This window comes from Peromyscus leucopus, chromosome 13 (assembly GCF_004664715.2).
Source record: "Peromyscus leucopus breed LL Stock chromosome 13, UCI_PerLeu_2.1, whole genome shotgun sequence".
NCBI lineage: Eukaryota > Metazoa > Chordata > Mammalia > Rodentia > Cricetidae > Peromyscus > Peromyscus leucopus.
This window is the reverse complement of record NC_051074.1, coordinates 64,499,445-64,517,114: the sequence shown is the minus strand read 5'-3', so window position 1 is coordinate 64,517,114 and position 17,670 is coordinate 64,499,445. Positions and strand designations below refer to the sequence as shown.

Here is a 17,670-nt window from a genome sequence, read left to right as displayed (position 1 = left end):
ACTCATTTGCTATCTTTGCTTCATTTTCTTCATTTAAGTTAATTTGATTAACTTTTTAATTGTATTTTTAATAAATTAGCAATAAAGAAATGCCACTATCCCCCCCCCACACAATGTAGATCTATCATCTGAGACACCTCTAGGTCATGAAGGTAAAGAAGTCTACTTGCTCTGAAGAGACCTGTGTACCTAGAACACAGAGTGAGATTTGAAGCTTTGTTGTAGTGTGGATGAACTGCCCTTGTAGCATCCCTGACATTCAGGTAAGAACTGGTATTTCTGTGGGTGGAAACTATTAGTATTTCTATTTAATGGAAATCAGCATGAGTTTCTGGATTACTTATATGAACCTGTACAACTTATACAGGTTGGAATAAAAAAGAACCCAAGAAAACTTACTCATATCCTTAGTTATATAGCCAAATTAAAGATAGAGAGCTCAGATAATAATCAAATTAGAAAAATGAAGTTGTGAAACAGACACTGGAAAAAAAACACTGATAATGCTCAGGCTAAATTCATACTTGATACACATTGAGGCAGTTTTATTATCAGTTTATTCAACCATGGAATTTTCATTTCCTTTACTCCTTATCAATCACTAACCGGAGTTTTCTAAGGCATAGACTGTCTTCATTGATGTCTTCATGCCTTTGAGGGCAGTTCACAGATAGATTTTTATTTGTAAGCCAGTGCAGACATAATGGAAGGTGCTCATTGCATCTTCTATTAAATGATAAACAACAACTACCAAAAGACCTTAGTTTTCACTATTGGAAACCAGAAAGATCTAATATGTTCAAAGGAATTCAACAAACAGAATGACTGACAGAAGCGTGCATTTAATTCCTTGCTTTGCAGAGATACATGACAAAAGTTGTGTGCGTGGCTTGTCCTTTGGGAAGGTCCGAACTATTTATTTTTAAGTAAGAAATAACAATGGAGCAAAAAAAAAAATCACAATTAAGAAAAAAATAATCTTGAGGCACAAAGGGACCTGTGTGTCTTGGACTAAGACATATGCAAGCAATACAAAGTATTCCAAATACAGTATGAGAACAGTCAACAGGCCCTGGAATGATGTTCTGTCTCTCAGAAATGGGATGTTTAACAGTTCTGTGTTCACAAATGGCATTGATGAAATAATCTTTATTTTTAAAGGATTTTATAGAAATAATTTTAGCACCATCATTAAAAGAAAAAATAATACTATTTCAGCCCTGCCTATCTCCAGTCTCGGATTAACAACAGAAGCGCAGCACCTTTCAATATCTAAAGTATAAACAAGAACAGGAAGTCTATCCCAGCTTCTAGAGATGAGGTAGCTCATGCTAAGAAATGTTGGGTCATATTTTCTTACGAATGTTCTAATTCTAATCCTCACATTTGATTTGAGTGATCATCACAACTCTGGGTTTCTAGATCTTTCCTTTATGACAGGCTTCAGAAAAATGAGATTGTACCTGTAGGGAGTCTCAACTTTGGTTACTGAGTGTGTTTAGAAAGTTATGTGGGTATTTGAGTTTTTTGTTATTGTTGCTGCATTCAATATCTTCTTACATAAAAACACAAATATAACTTCTATCTTATTGAAAGATTACAACATGGGAGACCTCAATTTGGGGGATGTGGGGATGCGGGGTGGCTTGGGAAAGAGGGCTGGGGATGGGAGGAGGGAGGAGGGGGATCTGTGGATGGTATGTGGAGTGAGTAGAAAATTTCTTAATAAAGAAAAATGAAAAAAATTGAATGAGGAAAAAAATATAAATGAATCAGACTTTACAAAGTAAATTGGAATGTTGAAGCAATTTTATGGGTTTTTTTTTCTCCTGAAATTCAATGAATTCTATGAAGTTCTATGTGTTGGTTAAAGATTTCATTTAAGAACGTGGAAAGGTGATATATTATTCTCATTTAAGAATTTCTATAATTGTAGTACAATATCAAGACCTGCATGAGAGGTTCAGCCACAAAGTAAAATATTTTGCATTCATTTTTCATGGATGATCTGGGACTAAGAGGACACAGAAGGGCACTGCTCTCTACTTTCCAGACTGCAGCCAAGCAAAATCAACATGTGCTGAGGTTTGACTCACCCCGCTCTGTAAGCTACCTGCTAGGAAGAAGAGTTTCCTCATAAATACTAAGCAACTTATTTACTCATTACAGTGAAATGGATTGATGAAAATGTATTTATTTTTTTAATCAGTTTACTATTTGGTAAAGGTGGTCATTGTCATTGGTCATCTGAAATCTAAACTGCCGTATTGAAAAATATTTTAAGTCAATTAAACTTGAGGATTGTAAGTAAAATAAATATTCTGAAGGATCAGGAGGCCAGGCACTTCAGACTGTATGTACAAAAGCTGATACAGGACCAGCCATTGCTTCAAGAGTCTCAGGATCAACCTCAAACAGGCAAAGTTCTTGTGAACGGTGGTGGTCATTGGTAGCAGTGCGCATTGCCGAGGTGGTGGTCATCGATGGCAGTGCTCATTGTTGATGCTTCTGGGCTTCTGTTACATGAAACAAACTGGCCCAATTTCAATGCCAAATTCCTGGTCTGTGCTGCCAATATCCACAGGAGCAAGATCTATGATGGGCAAGCGGGCCACATTCTGTGTTCTGTATTCAAAGATAGTCTTGCCTACATTTCCATTTCGCTTCTGGAATTCAATAGGGAAATAGGTGAATGGTATACACTCTTTTTCTAAGAATTTTGCACAGCAGCACCCTCCCAAGGCAGCTTTTTTGTATTATAAAAGCAGTGGTCTATACAGCTCTGGGAAGTGTGACACCACTTCCCAGAAAGGAGACATGCAAATCAGCGTTTCTCTATTGTAGACTTACAGAAGTTTATGATTGAAAGTGAGATTCAGTAACTTTACTTGCTGAGAAAAGAAGCTACAAAAAAAGTGTAGTTCAAAAGCACTTACAGAACAGGTATCTTGAAGAACGGTGTATCTGAATCTAATGTTTCCCTCTCCTTTGATTTCTAAGTCATTTGATCCTTTGAGCACCACAGCTTTCTTGAGGTTTTTGGCTTGGTCATCCATGTACCCCACAGTGTTCCTACAGACGTAAGTAATGTTCTGGGAGGCTTCTTTGGATAAAAGGCGCAGGAAGGTCATCTGAGTAATAGCTGTATTAGGTGACTGGTAATCTCCATATGTGAACTAGAGAAACAGAGTAGTTTATGTAACGTGACATACCTAGGATTAAAACTGCTACCCGAAGAGATGGCAGATTTATGACAGGTAGACAGACGATAGAGGACTGACTATAGATAAATCAAATGTGAAAAATATTACTTAGTTTTTATATAATAAGATATTGTACCTATACAAAGGAAAATATTTTCAAATATCTATCCATAGTCACAAGTACCTGTGTCCTTATGACCTCAAAGGAGAGGTGAACAAAAAAGTTATTTTAATTTCCCAGAGAAAAATTAAATATTTTTAAATCTGATTTAATTTTATATATATTCTATACATTATACTTAATAAATACAATTCAGTTTTTTCACTAATTAGAATAAAATAGGAATTAAGTGTAAGTATAAATCTATTTTACTGAACAGTTACATACATATCAGAAATATTATTTTGTATAACACAAATGCCCAAAACTCATTTCCAGTGAGCTCTTTCTCTTCATTTGCAGCTTTGACTTCTGCATTCAAGGGCAGCATTGTGGATTCTGACAGATTATTTTGGTTCAGCTACATTTCACCTGTTTGTGTTTAAATTTTCATTTTCACTAAATGAAAGTAGAGTCTAGCTTATCATATGCTGAATTAAAACACTTTCATAAAATGTTAATTGGGGCAAAGTTGGAATCAGAGGAAGTAAGCTGGGGTGAAACGCTGACTTTGTAACATGAAACACCAAGATCTGATAAACTCTGAAAAATTATAACGTAATTCACCTAATTAGAAAAATGAGTAGACTTTAAGTAACACCTCACAGATTTCAAGGGATTTCCTTCTTTTAAGAATTTATCTAACATGTATCATCATTTATCTTTCTAAACACTACACTAACCACTAACATGCACAGAGACAGTGACATTAGTCTTACCACCTTTACTTTAAAGTAGCTATAAGGTTTTAAAAGGTGCAGTAATTTCATAAGTTCCAATTATGACCCAGGTCTCCTGGAGCTGAGACAAGACCAACCGCTCCCACTGTACTCCATAGTCAGTGACATGTATTAAAGGAACTAATATTAACAATTATTTATTTCATTCTACTAAAAAGAAAAATAAAAATTATAAATTCCTATTAATTAATCTTGATAAAACTTTTTAGAAAAATATTTTGCATTTCTAGTGAGAACATATCATTTAAAAGTAAGCATAGTAAACTTAAACCCAGTCAAAAATAATAGCACAGTTTTAATAAATGTGGAAGCATAATAAATAATAAAAAGTAAGAACTATAATTCAGAGTGCACATTAAATCACCTGAGACCCTCTGTTCATGTCGAGACCGTACCACACAGGCTTACTGTCAGGAGACTTGCTGGCCCACCAGGTTTTAAGTGGAACGCTGGCTGGGTTTGCTGAAATACATGTCTCTCCTGTTTCCATATTACAGTAAACTTTGATTGCATCTTCCGCTGACCCCTGGTTAGGGTCAATCCAATATTCACCTATTTTTCAAGATAGAAATATTTGTTAAATGAAGATTATCTCAAATATGATTGAATCTCTAAAATAATCAATAGAGATTTGATCCTTCATTCAAAATGGAATTGTTACAGGAATGGGGAGAAGACTCAGCAGGGAAGGTGTTTGCTGTAAAAGCATGAGGACTTGAGTTGGGATCCCCCAAATCTGTACAAACTAGGTAGTTATGGTGGCCCAGTTGCAGTCCCAGTGTGTACAAAGATAGAAACAGGAATCCCAGGGTAAGTTGACCAGCTAGACTATCTAAAACAATAAGCTATGCACTCAGCTAAAAAATGAGACTTAACAAGTAAGATGTACAGTAATTGAGGAAAATATCTAATGTCAACTTTCTCCACGTAGTCATATGCACTCACACACGTGTGAACACACAAATACACATGCATGCAACCACTCAGATACACATATAGGGAAGAATGTAACTGTTAAGCATGGGGAGCCTTCCCCAGTTCAAAAGCACTTTTCCAAATTGTGTATTTGAGACTCAAAACATCCAAGTGATTCTAAAACAAAATATACCAAGACAGTGCTTGATGTTTGATATATAGTCACATATATATACAAACAAATATATTTACTCATATGTATTTAGTTAGGTAGGTCCATACATATGTGTATGCTATTATATGCAAATTATAAAAAATAAATTTTGAATAAAATGAGAAGGGAGATATCAATTATACAGTTAATAAGAAAAGTGTATTTTTTTAAAGAGAACATTTTTAATTGTCCCTGTTGGTGTCATTTCAAAATTAACTGAAGCTCTGGTATTTTACAGCTCATTTTCACGGAGTTAGATACCCCTTTTCTGGGTCTAATTAGATTATTTAAAATTATTGGAGAAAGCAAACTTGGAACACGGCCATACTACTAAGGTAGAAACACTACTTCATTCCAAACTGCCTTAAAAGCTCACTCTACATGATCCTGCCAGGAAGGACTGCAAAAGAGTGATTGTCAGGACATTAAACTACAACAAATAGATTCCATATGCAAATAATTTAGGGAAACATACTTTACTGGGCTCTCAATGGTTCACCTAATTACAATTCTGAATGATCATGTAGGTAAAAAAAAAAAAAAAAAAAGCATCTTTAATCATGCAGGAGCAAGTATTTTCTGAATGTACATATGTATGTGTTGGGACCACTTCCTCAAAATTAGGTTTTAGATAGGATTTTATTTTATTTACTCTATTTTATTTTACTCTATTTTATATGTTACCTGTTAGGGTCCTGGAGAAGTACCACAAAGACCATCATCCATGTATGCAATCAACAAGAGTGTTTGTTACCAGCATGTTGGGGCTGTTCATCCCACATAAAGGCAAAATAGTGATGAACCCCAGAGAAGCTCACAGGCTTCTTTTAAGCATAGCTAAGGAGAGTTCCTAGGACAGTGAGGTCATTTCAGATATGATTGGTTTAAGCAAGTGGCAATCATATTAGTATGTTCTAATTGGCTAGGGCTAGTCAGAGGCTGGCTAAGGCTACAGTTTTCCCAATTTTGGTCAGGCCTGGACAAGTTCTAAATGTCCTTATTTGATTATTACCTTGAGCTTATTGACTGTGGAGGCTGATTGGCCTAGTATGTGCTGATTGTGGGGGCTGGCTCAGGCCTGGTACTGCACATACCAGGCCTCCTCATCCTTGCTATCAGAGGTTTTGGAAATTGATTGTCCTTTGTTCATGGCTCTTCCTCAGAACCTGCCTGCTCAGTACCAAGAAGCAGGGACAGAGGTCTAGTTCTTAATTGAGTTATTAGGGCAGGCTGTCAAAGATATTTGCCTGGCCTTCTCATAACCTATCATCTTGACTCTGTAGTTTTTCATGTAATTGTCTCTACCACAAAACTATAAGATCTGTGGCATGTTGAAAGTTTTCTTTGTGCCTATCATTAATTATAAAGTTAAAAACTATTTGGGGCTGTGGTTGAGAATAACTCAACCCAAACAACATGCTTTGCTCGCACAGGCTCCTATCTACTCACCACTCTGCTTGGTGGAATGGCAAAGTTTTAAGTCATCACAAGTCCGGGCTGGGTGCTTCTTGGAACCATCAGGGCTGCGCATGGTTTCAATCTGGCTGCTGAGAGACTTCAGGGTCGCATGGACCCCAGGATCAGTTTTGTTTGTGTCATCAGGAGCCGCCTGGTCTTCGGTAAACTCTGGAAGTGGATCTGGCATGTTTTCATCATAGTGGCCCATGATATCACCAAGAGCAGCAGTAAGATGGCCAGGGGGACCCGGAGGACCAGGGGGCCCAGGTTCACCAGGAGGACCCTAGTACAGAGAAATTGGGAAGACATTTAAAAGTGTTTTGACAGTTACAACTTGGCACACCAGTTCATCATTACTGAAGAAGTGTGACTCATGCTTTTTAAACAGGCAGGGCTGGCCTGTCCAAGCAATAGCATTGCAAGAATGGGGAGTGATGTAGAGCTGTTTTTCAGGCAAATATCTACAAGTCAGGCTCTGAGATAAACAAAGCTTAAAGCCAAACTCTTCACTTTGATGTCTTCTTTGAAGACACCATGTATCTCATGTGAAGAACATTCAGAGTTACATTCTTTTCAAACAATTTTGGACAAGATACAACTGGAATTCTTCAAAAGCAGCTATGTGCAGAAGGCAAAAGGGCTGCCAGGGAGTGGGATCTGGTTCTGAAGTCTGCATGTAAATACCAGGGAAACAACCACAAGACCCCCAATGTGGAACTTCTAGCTCCTCCAAATCAAAAAGAAAGACAGAAAGTCTTTTTGTGTGTACATGAATTATGGTAAATGTAAAAATTTTCAGTACTGAACAAAGTTGAAGAAAAGTTCCCATTAGCCTTTTCGTAGCCATAAGGGTGTGTCCTGATCTTCTATTTTCAGGAACAACTTAAGGAATGTGAGGTCTCAAATAAGCCCCAAAAAGTGGCAAAGTTTATGAGTTGAGTACATTCCATTAATTCCTCTGCATTTTCAGAGGAAGAACTGAGTCCTGAAATAGCCCCATAACTAAAGAGAGGTGGAGTCCACATCTCAGGTAGAGAGCACAGCCCTGGGTATCAGAGCCTGATGTGCCAATAACAGCTCTGCCATTCACCAGGTAAAGTGTCCTAACCTTTATGCCAATACTTTCTGATTCCTAAAAGACTGGTGATAGGGATACAGTCAGACAATAGATAGATGGATAGGCAGATGACTGATTTTCTGGGATGTCATCATGATTCCATACATCCTATTACATTAATCTGAGAAGAGCCTTATCTCACCAAGACCACGGAGCCATAAAAAAGTAAATCAAGAGCCACACAAGTCAAAGATAAATTGTATAGCTGTCTTCTTTTCATGGAGTAAGAAGTAGGAAACTTTCTTGACTATGACAAAAATAAACCTACATACCTACATAAAAAGTAATAAGTATTTGAATCAATGGCACTGTCACTGGGGGAATAAAGACTAACATGGTAAGGTCCAATAAATAAAATGAAAGAAACACCAGATCAATAAATGCACACAGCACACATGTGTAGATAAATGATGCATGTCTGAGGACAGAGAAGCTACAGACTAACTAATATGGTTTATTAATTGATATTACCTTATACTAAATACCCTTAGATTTGGATTTGGAAACTTCCAATTGAAATCTTGAATGTCATTTTCAGCAAAGAAAACTTTCAAACTTACATACTCATCTTGTTCCAAGCTCCTGCTACCTTGATTTCCCTACTGTACCATGAACTACAAGTTAAAATAAACTCTTTCATAATTTGATTTTTTCAGAGTATTTAACAGCAACAGGAAAGCAAACTAAGACAAATGTAATTTCAAACAATACATTAGCTGCACAACTTCTATAAGAATGCAATCATAGCTTGATATTTATCAATTCAAGGACTTGGTATCTTGAGCTCTCATTTTGTATGCTCTAAATACTATATATTAAAAGATTTTAAATAATTAATTAAGTGGATAACCTTGTGATTTCTAGGTTTATTTTAGGAGTCTCAAGACTTGTTGGCAAGGTTGCTCAGATACTATTGGGTAGACTCCATCTGGCGTCAGCATCTCCCATGCAAACACTTGTGAGCTCACCTCTGGCCCTGCTTCTCCTACACTTCCCCGCACACCAGGAGGTCCAATGGGTCCAAGTGGCCCAGGGTTTCCTTCTTTGCCTGAAGGACCTACTGGTCCTGGAGGACCCTGTCAGAACACAAAAACTGCATTTTAGAAGAAAGACTTTGCAATGTTTCTCTGATAATAAAAGAACTGTTACAGAGATTGAATAATTACCATGATTGCTCAAATTCCAGTCTTAATAACTAATAAGTGTCCTTTCAACATTTTGTTACATTTACAATTTCACTGAGTGGGAACTGTCCATCATTAATTCTGGTTAAAGGACCAACATTAAGTTAAAGACACTAATAGGCTGTGGTGGTTTGAAAGAAAATGGCCCCCAAGGGAAGTAACACCATTAAGAGGTATGGTCTTCGGCGCCCCAATGCCAGCTTGAAGCAGTTCCAGAAGAGAATATGTCATCCCATTTTCCTTGTTCAGAAAAGGTTGAAATGCTGGGTCAAAAGAAAACTCCCTGGCATAGAGACAAGATGGCTAATTACACATGGACTATGCACGGCCATTACAGGCCAGGAGTTACTAAAATAGGTCATGAGTTACCAAATATAATACCATAATTTTAAGATTAAAATTTGCCAAAAAGAAAATGGGGGAATGAAAGACCCTAACCCTTCAGGCTTACACCCCCAAGCCTCAGGAAAAGAGAAACTTCAAGCACCAGGAAATGAGAAACTAAAAATCGAGTTCCAAGGGCAACCTGACTTAGCCATTGTTCAATCTCCCCTGCAACCATATAATAATGTAAAGAGATTTCTGTTAAGAGATGTGCTCAACTGTGACTGGGATAGTTGCAGGTGTTCCAGGAAGGACCACTGTGACCTTTGTGTAAACTCCACTCCGGACCTGATATCCCCCATTGAGGTTTCAGGAAGAATATACCTGTTGACGTAACTGTACCCCCTCTGTGATCACTCTGTACCCAGTTCATGATCTTGTGAAATGAAATTGTATGGGAATTGTAATCTTATGGCTTTTGTGGGTTTTTCCTTTAAAAATCCCATGTGGCTGCAGTAAGATGCGCTCTTGCTCTTAGGAGCGGGGTTTGCCCTTCTATATAGAAGCTTTAATAAATCCTCTTGCGTTTGCATCAAACAAAAAAAAAAAAAAAAAAAAAAAAAAAAAAAAAAAAAAGAGGTATGGTCTTGTTGGAGGAAGTGTGTCACTGTGGAGGCAGGCTTTCAGGTCTCACATATGCTCAAGATATTACTCATTGTCTCAGACCATGTCTTATGGCCTGAAAGATGATGGACTCTCAGCTACTTCTCCAGCACCACGTCTGCCTACATGCTGCCATGTCCCACCATGATGATAATGGACTGAACCTCTGAAGTGTAAGAGAGCCACCAAAATTAAATGTTTTCCTTTATAAGAGTAGCCATGATCCTGGTGTCTCTTCACAGCAATGGAAATCCTAACTAAAACACATGCTAATCACTGACTTTCATTGGTAACAACTGTTTCATTTAATTGTTAATAAATTTGGTTGGAATTTCAATTACTTTAGAAGGAAATGGTGTAAGTTGAGTGTTTGCTGTAGTTGAACCTCTCAGTACTTATATCACAGAACCTCATCACATCTTAGCACTCTTCTTAATATTGGTCTCAATTTATGTAAATTTATGTTGTACTTAAATATAGTGTTTTATTTTGCTAATTCATCTTTCTAAATTTTTCTGTTTTCCTAAGTATCTGTGTGAATTGTCTTATGACACAATGACTTACAAGAAGTAGATTTATATGAGTTTAGAATTTCTAAAAGCCTCCCTATTGATTCTCTTTTATGATTTGTTTCCAAATTATCTTTGTATAAATGTCTTCTAGAGCTTTATCACAATTAAAGAACAAAATATGTCTATCTCCAAAATCTATTCCACTTCATGAGTATGTCCAGTCATGTCTAAGAATTCATGTTTAATGGAAATTTAACCCCAAATAAGAAACTGAATAGAAGAACATATAAAAATCTGGGTAAGAGATTTTTACTGTGGACTCACAGTACAACACATAATGTGCCATATTTCAGGGTATTTCTATTTTAAATCATTTGCTAAGTTTGTCCCATACATTTAATGTCAACCTCAATGAACATGAGCAATCAATATTTAATAGCAGGAATATTGTCCTCAAGAAACAATATTGTGTCACTAAAGCGTGTATTATACACACTGACACTTAGGAGTTTCTGTTACTTACTCTTGGGCCAAAAGGACCAGGGATTCCAGCACTTCCTTGTTCTCCATTTGGACCCTACACAGAAAGAATATTCAAAGTGCTGCTAAGACATTTAAATCTTGCATCAGGCTGCATTCTATGTTTAAAAGTATGCTGTTACCAACTTTAGCACTAGAAATGAAGCCATTAACTTCCTTAACATCCAACTAGTACTAGAGACAACTGTATAGGTAACGGGGTATGTAGCTCTTTGCTCCATTTCTTCCCCATAATATTATAGCTTATGTATGCATACTTATATTAGGTAATTATATAATTATTCATCAAGATAATTTTTAATTAAAATGATATACAAAAGCATTCATCTATTTCATGGAGGGATAGGTGGTCCTGTGAATACACCAGTATATCCTCACATGCAGGGAAGGACCTTTAAACAAGTAACTTACAGGAGGGCCAGGCAGACCCTGAAGGCCAGTGAAGCCTCTGTGGCCTTTCTGACCCCGGTCACCTCTGTCTCCATTGTCACCCTTGTCACCTCGAGGTCCTTGGGGTCCCTGTAAACAGTCAGTCGTTAATATTACTCCTTAGACTACAATTTCTTTGTGATCTTACTCTTTATGATTATATTTACTATAGTTTTTAAAATTTCTTTGAAATTATAACTCAATAACTTTTACTTCCCATACTTCAGCTTACCTCGACATGCCTCAGCATAGCTTTTGCCATAAGTTATATAAACAGTCCCTAAACTAGCATCCCACTGGCAACTCATCCTTGAGACACACTCTTGCTGTTCAGGACAGCTTGCTTCCTGTCTCTCTAGCTCTCATCTATGACCTACGGCAAACTTTTTTAAAAACTCACCATCCATGTTGTCCATGAAATCTACATGGACCTGGAAGCCACTAGTTGGGGAAGCTTTGTCAGTCTTTGATTTCTCAGGACCTCATCTCCCCTGGGCCCCCTGAACTACTGTCCATTTGATGCAAGAGAGTTTCTGTTACTCTGAAGTGTCCTCAATCTTCTCCTTATCACTTAAAATTCAATTCCCTTGTGCTTTTTAGTGCAGCTCTAAAATGCACTGCCATTTGCATAGTTTCTTTGTAATAAAATCTTTCAAAAAAATCTATCTTCTACCTTTCTGAAATATTCCTTATTACTGTTACCTTTCCCAGCACATATCATTACCACTACCCATCCCACTACACATCATTACTGCTACCGTCTCACAGAGTTTCTGGCTTCTCTGGGTCAGTAATTATCCAGCAGCCTTTCTTTTCCTTGCTATTTAAGAATCTTAAATTATATTTCTTCTTTAGGTATACATTTTATATAAGAAAACATTTATTTGTTCATAAAAAATAGAGCTTACAGGTAAACCACGTTTTCCAGCTCGGCCAGGGGGTCCTACAGGGCCGCGAGAACCCTAGAAAACATTTCATAAAATTTATTATCTTAAAATATAAATGTAAATAGGAATGTAAAGATAATAGTAATACATTAACATAAGCATAAACATATACATAAATATAATGTACACAATTATAAGTAATTAAATGAAGGCCAGCAAATGTCTCTACATCAAGTAAAAATGCACTAACTCTAATAACAGATTATAGTGAATATTTTTATTAGCTTTACCAAACGAGGTTCAACTTAGTTGACTATTAAATGACATTGTTTACTTAATTTTATTTATATGTATCACAGTTAATATAAATCACAACCTGTTTAGATTATTAAAGTAATCCTGATAGAAGAATCATACCCACATTCAAGAAGCAACTCATTTTTAAACTATGCATATATTTCATTCATAATTGTCTATTATTAATTAGAGTTCTTAGCTAACAACATATACAGGATAGGATGCATATACTCATCATTACAGAATAGCATATCAGTGTCATATAAATGTCAATGTGAAATTGACTTTCTTACAGGATCTCCTCTTTGTCCCGCATCTCCTGGTGCACCAACAGGCCCGGGAGTCCCAGGAGCACCCTGAGAGCCTGGCAGACCTGCAGGCCCGGGATCTCCACGGTCACCCTGACAACAACAGACAGAATATTGTTCTTTAAACATTTATTCTATATCAGCAACAATATTATATATTGCTCACATTATATACAATATGAAAATATACCATTTCAAACATGTTGGTTTATTATTTACTTAAATATTTTACTTTTATTCACTAGTCAATAAATTAAATTCAAGGGAATAGGATTGTTTCTCCTCAGCTTCAGATCTTACCAACCTTTGACTCTTGTTTCCTACACTCACATTGTTAGAGTACAGGAGTGTTCACCTCCAGAAGTTAACATTTACTAGTCTGATTTCCTAGACTAGCAGTCTTCAAAGGACTGTCCACATTTGTAAAACACAATGTAATTCCAGAGTGGGAAAACGTTAAGGAGACCACTTCCTATATTTTCAGCTCCACAGAGTCTCTCAGAAAACTGGTTCTGAGAGTTCTTTGCTTCCTAGCTTTCCCACCTCATGGAAGAAGAGCAAACAGCATGCTAGCTGCAGTCCTGGATGGTACAATGCCCTTGAAAGCAACTGCTTCTGGGAGGCAAACAAAGATGTCTTCAGATTGGAAGAATTGGGAGACAAAGAGTCTACCCTCCTTTCACTCAGATGACCCATCTGACAGGGCTCCAGACAGTATCTCACTATGCTGGTACAGGTGAAATCAATGTGACATGAGCTTGCATAATTAATGTGGACATAATTAATGACTCAAAAATGGAGTCAAACTTTATCTCCTGGCAGAAATTAATTCTTACTTAACTTATTAATTTGGCAGCTAGAACAAATACTTGCATCTAAGTTAAAGAACACACATACAATACACTTAAGAGAAAATTTTGAAAAGTAAGTTATTTAAAGCATACAACTGGAATTTATAGGGAATTGCCTGTGTTGTATGCATTTAACTTTGTGATTAAAAATGAAATAGCAATTTAAAGTACATGTGAGGGTTCAAGAAGCTGCAATAATATTTCAGGGAGTACACATCAAGACCTTTGAATGCTTTCTGCATTGCATGTGTACACCAGCAAAGGCAAAGACTCCAGATGTTAGAAAAATTTCTGTGGCTATGATAGATAAGGAGAGTCTTAGCCCAAGAACCTCTAAGCTTCTCCATCCCCTTGTTAATAATATGATAGCATTCTTGAGTCGTTACTCTGCAGAAGTATTTTAAGTCTGGTATTAGCATATAAACACTAGTACTAAGCATATTTAAGGTATTTGGAAATAGATTCAGAAAACTCAGTGTCATGTGGTTGACTTGTCGGTGGTGGCCAGATCTGTTTCCTAACAGCTGTGCAACCACCAAAAGGGACTCAGCTGCCGACATACCTGGGAAAATTGTCAGCACAACACAGGCCTCATTTAAAAATACACAGCATATCTATCATTTAGAAATCATCATTGCTTATATCCTTGTAAGTTATTCTCTTTAGGGAATGAGTAGAAAAATGTAGGTGTCATTCAGCTATGTGAGTGATATGGAAATTCAGAAGATCCATTTACATCTTCATCCAAATATGAAAGCAATTTGTTTCCTTGCTCTTGAAAATGTGTGTAATACTTTGTCAAGCATTCAAATATTATTTCATTTAAAAGATTATCCAAGGTTATAACCTTACTAAAAAGCTTGCCATCAGAAAAGTCAGAGCTGCACTGGGGAGAAAGAGTAGTTATTATTGTTGTTGTTGTTACACTAGAATAAAATGATTTCAGGTTTATGTGGCTCTAATATTCTAATCAGTAGCATTCCACTTACCCGTTCTCCAACTGCACCATCCCGTCCTGGGGTACCATCATTACCAGCTGGTCCCTAAAAAGAACAGTGTTTGAGACGTTGGCTCAGGAGGAGATTTTTAAACTCTCATCCCAGTTAACAGGAAATGGACCAATATGTTTTATTTGTCTTTGAACTATAAAATAGCACTCAACAAGAGCCTCAGCAGGAGAAAGATGGCTACCAATTTCTTTTTATTTTCAATTGTTTGTAAAGTTACCATATTCTTATTTACTCTAATTATTCATTTCTAGTTCTCAATTTTAAAAAGAAGTCTTCAGGCACATTGAAATAGATCACATCTACAGTGCTGCTCTTTTACATTTTGTCTGAATTCTCATTTTGTTTTTCCAAATAATATTTTTAAGGTTTTGAAACCAGATGACTGCATCTATATTATATAATATTCCATTTTAAAGTGTATATTATTATTTCCTCATTTTACTTTGATTTTTTTCAGAACTACGTTTTTATCTTTTGATAAAATTAGCTGTGAAATCCCTGACTAATTCTTTCAGGAACGTGTGATCCTTTGGTAATTCACTCATTAAGTTGCTCAGCAGAGGGTATTCCAGCCTTTAGCTTCTGAAATTGCCTGTCATCACTGTATTTCCTCTCAAAAGAGACTAAAGGGACATGACAACCATAATGTTACTTCACAGTGACAAAGAAAAATGCCCTCTACTTCCTCTCCCTTCTTCATGAGCTGTAAGAGTTTCATTAATCCTATCATGGCAATGCTTGGCAATTGTGATAAATATCCCATCGCAGAACAAAATAATAACCGGGGAAAGATGAATGGCTGTGTCCTTCCACCTTCAAAACCATTTCCACAGGCTAAATCAACCGAAATGCTCACTGCAGCTTTTCCGAAAGTCAGTACAAGGGCACTGATTGGGTTTCTCTCTCATTTAGCTAAGTCTCTAGAAAGGCTGAGTACGTCAAACAGCATGACAAAAATCTTTCTTAAGCTCATGTGTGCAGTCTATCTCTAAATATCCACATCAGCTTCATAACAGAAGAATTATCCCCACCACACTTAGCTAAAATAGGAGGTATTTTCCTTAGGATTGCAGCACTCACTTCTGGCCCAGGTTCTCCGACTGGACCATTGGAGCCTGGGGGTCCTACGGGCCCAGGGGGACCTTTATCTCCTGTAGCACCGGTTGGTCCTACTTTCCCTGGTGTGCCCTGAAATTAAAGCACAAGTATGTCAACCCTTGCACAAAGAATCAAGAATATCAGTCTTCATAAGGCTTCATTTATTCAGTAGTACGTCAGTCTCTTCTCCTATAGAAACAGTTGTCCAGTATCCTACAGCAACCCATGTTTGCTCAAAGACATGCCCACTTCTGATCACATTAGTCCTGACATATCAAAGAGATGAAAAGTACCCTGTACCACCTCCTTGCATTTTGTGTTTGAAACATATGTAGTAAATTATGACTGCCTTTCTGGAGTCTGTATCACTACAAAGATATACACACCCTTATCACTCCTGTTTTTCTGCTCGTTTGTTTTAAATGTGTTCCAGTACTTCACGCTCATCACTAAAAAATTTTAGTTTCCAGTTCTTGGCTCAACTCTGATATCACCAAGATAAACTTTAACTCCTAATGTGTTAGCTTCATATTTCTACCCAAAGGTCTTCTAGTTTATCGTACCAGGAGTCCAACCTCTGTCCACATTCCATAAAAGCACCATTTTCCCCTCAAATACTGTAAACACTCACTGGTAAAATCAGTCACTTCAGAGTTTTTACAGCATCAAACTCTCCTCCATATTCCAAAGAATATGAGATCCTCAAGCACCCATGGGAAACAGGAGATTATAGTTCATCCACAATCACTTCTAACGTGACCTCAGCTCACCTAGTTCTTCTCTTTGTTGATTAACTGTGAAGTATGGCTGTTTTGTTAAGGTTGTTTCTTTTAAAAGATACTAGCAAACCACCAGAAGTAATCCCCCTTTGCTAGCATCATTTTTATCTTTGAAGAAATATTTGAGTCACCAAAAATCCAAACACTTGTTATCTACTTCTGTAGCTCCAAGGTTAAACAAATGTTTGTCAAGGTGGTTAAGCATTTAACATTTAAGATCAAAGGTTTTTAAAAGCTAGGAATTTATGTCAGCTTAAGGCTGTTTGAACCAACTCATCTAGCAAAACAAATCAAGTCTTTCTGCAAAAGTTATATCGGATGAATATTGACCAACACAGCTACTCACCGCTGGGCCAGGAAGGCCGGGCATGCCTCGCTCCCCACGTTGTCCAGGCATTCCTACAATCCCTCTTTGCCCAGTGGTACCAGCCGGACCAGGAGGACCATCTGGACCCTAATGGTGATATCAGACTATAATTACTACTCTATAGGATGAGTCTATATCTGAGTAATTTATATAGTTGACTATAGTTTTATAGACTTTGAGGAAGTATGAGGATGAAAACCTCTCTTTTCAGTAGCCCCAACATTATTCAACACTTGGGAAGGAACTTGATAGCTAATGAAAATAAAAGGAGAGAGCTATTCAAAAAATTTGTTTCCTCTTTTTAAAAGGATGAAAAGAAAATTTAGAAGCATTATATTTCTAAAAATAGTAATATTTAGTAGTATGTAAATATTAAATATGATAATATATGTTTTATTTTCTTCACATAGGAGACAGTCAATAATGAACGTTTTTTTGGTTTAGTTTAAGAAAACCATGTCCTTTACCATTTTGTAAACTTTTATATATACACTTTCACAGCAGAGGATTAGAAATTGAAAATGTATATAACTTAGTGAGATAAAAGCATTTAGGAATGTTTCCAGATGGATTTTATGGCAGTGATTATTACAGTGATTATAAGTATTTCAATT

General features: G+C 36.8%; 1 protein-coding gene across 1 annotated transcript in view; it reads right to left on the bottom strand.

Moving 5' to 3' along the window:
* Window positions 1-1,791: 1,791 nt before the first annotated feature.
* Window positions 1,792-17,670, bottom strand: part of Col5a2 (collagen type V alpha 2 chain) — a 131,513-nt gene continuing 115,634 nt past the window's right edge. The window contains exons 43-54 of the mRNA XM_028887045.2: window positions 17,036-17,143; window positions 15,893-16,000; window positions 14,792-14,845; window positions 12,937-13,044; window positions 12,368-12,421; window positions 11,442-11,549; window positions 11,014-11,067; window positions 8,776-8,883; window positions 6,682-6,973; window positions 4,468-4,655; window positions 2,937-3,176; window positions 1,792-2,666 (exon numbers count right to left, since the gene is read on the bottom strand). Of these exons, the coding sequence (XP_028742878.1) occupies window positions 2,520-2,666; window positions 2,937-3,176; window positions 4,468-4,655; window positions 6,682-6,973; window positions 8,776-8,883; window positions 11,014-11,067; window positions 11,442-11,549; window positions 12,368-12,421; window positions 12,937-13,044; window positions 14,792-14,845; window positions 15,893-16,000; window positions 17,036-17,143 (1,569 nt within the window). The 3' untranslated portion in view covers window positions 1,792-2,519. The remainder of the gene's footprint in view (window positions 2,667-2,936; window positions 3,177-4,467; window positions 4,656-6,681; window positions 6,974-8,775; window positions 8,884-11,013; window positions 11,068-11,441; window positions 11,550-12,367; window positions 12,422-12,936; window positions 13,045-14,791; window positions 14,846-15,892; window positions 16,001-17,035; window positions 17,144-17,670) is intronic.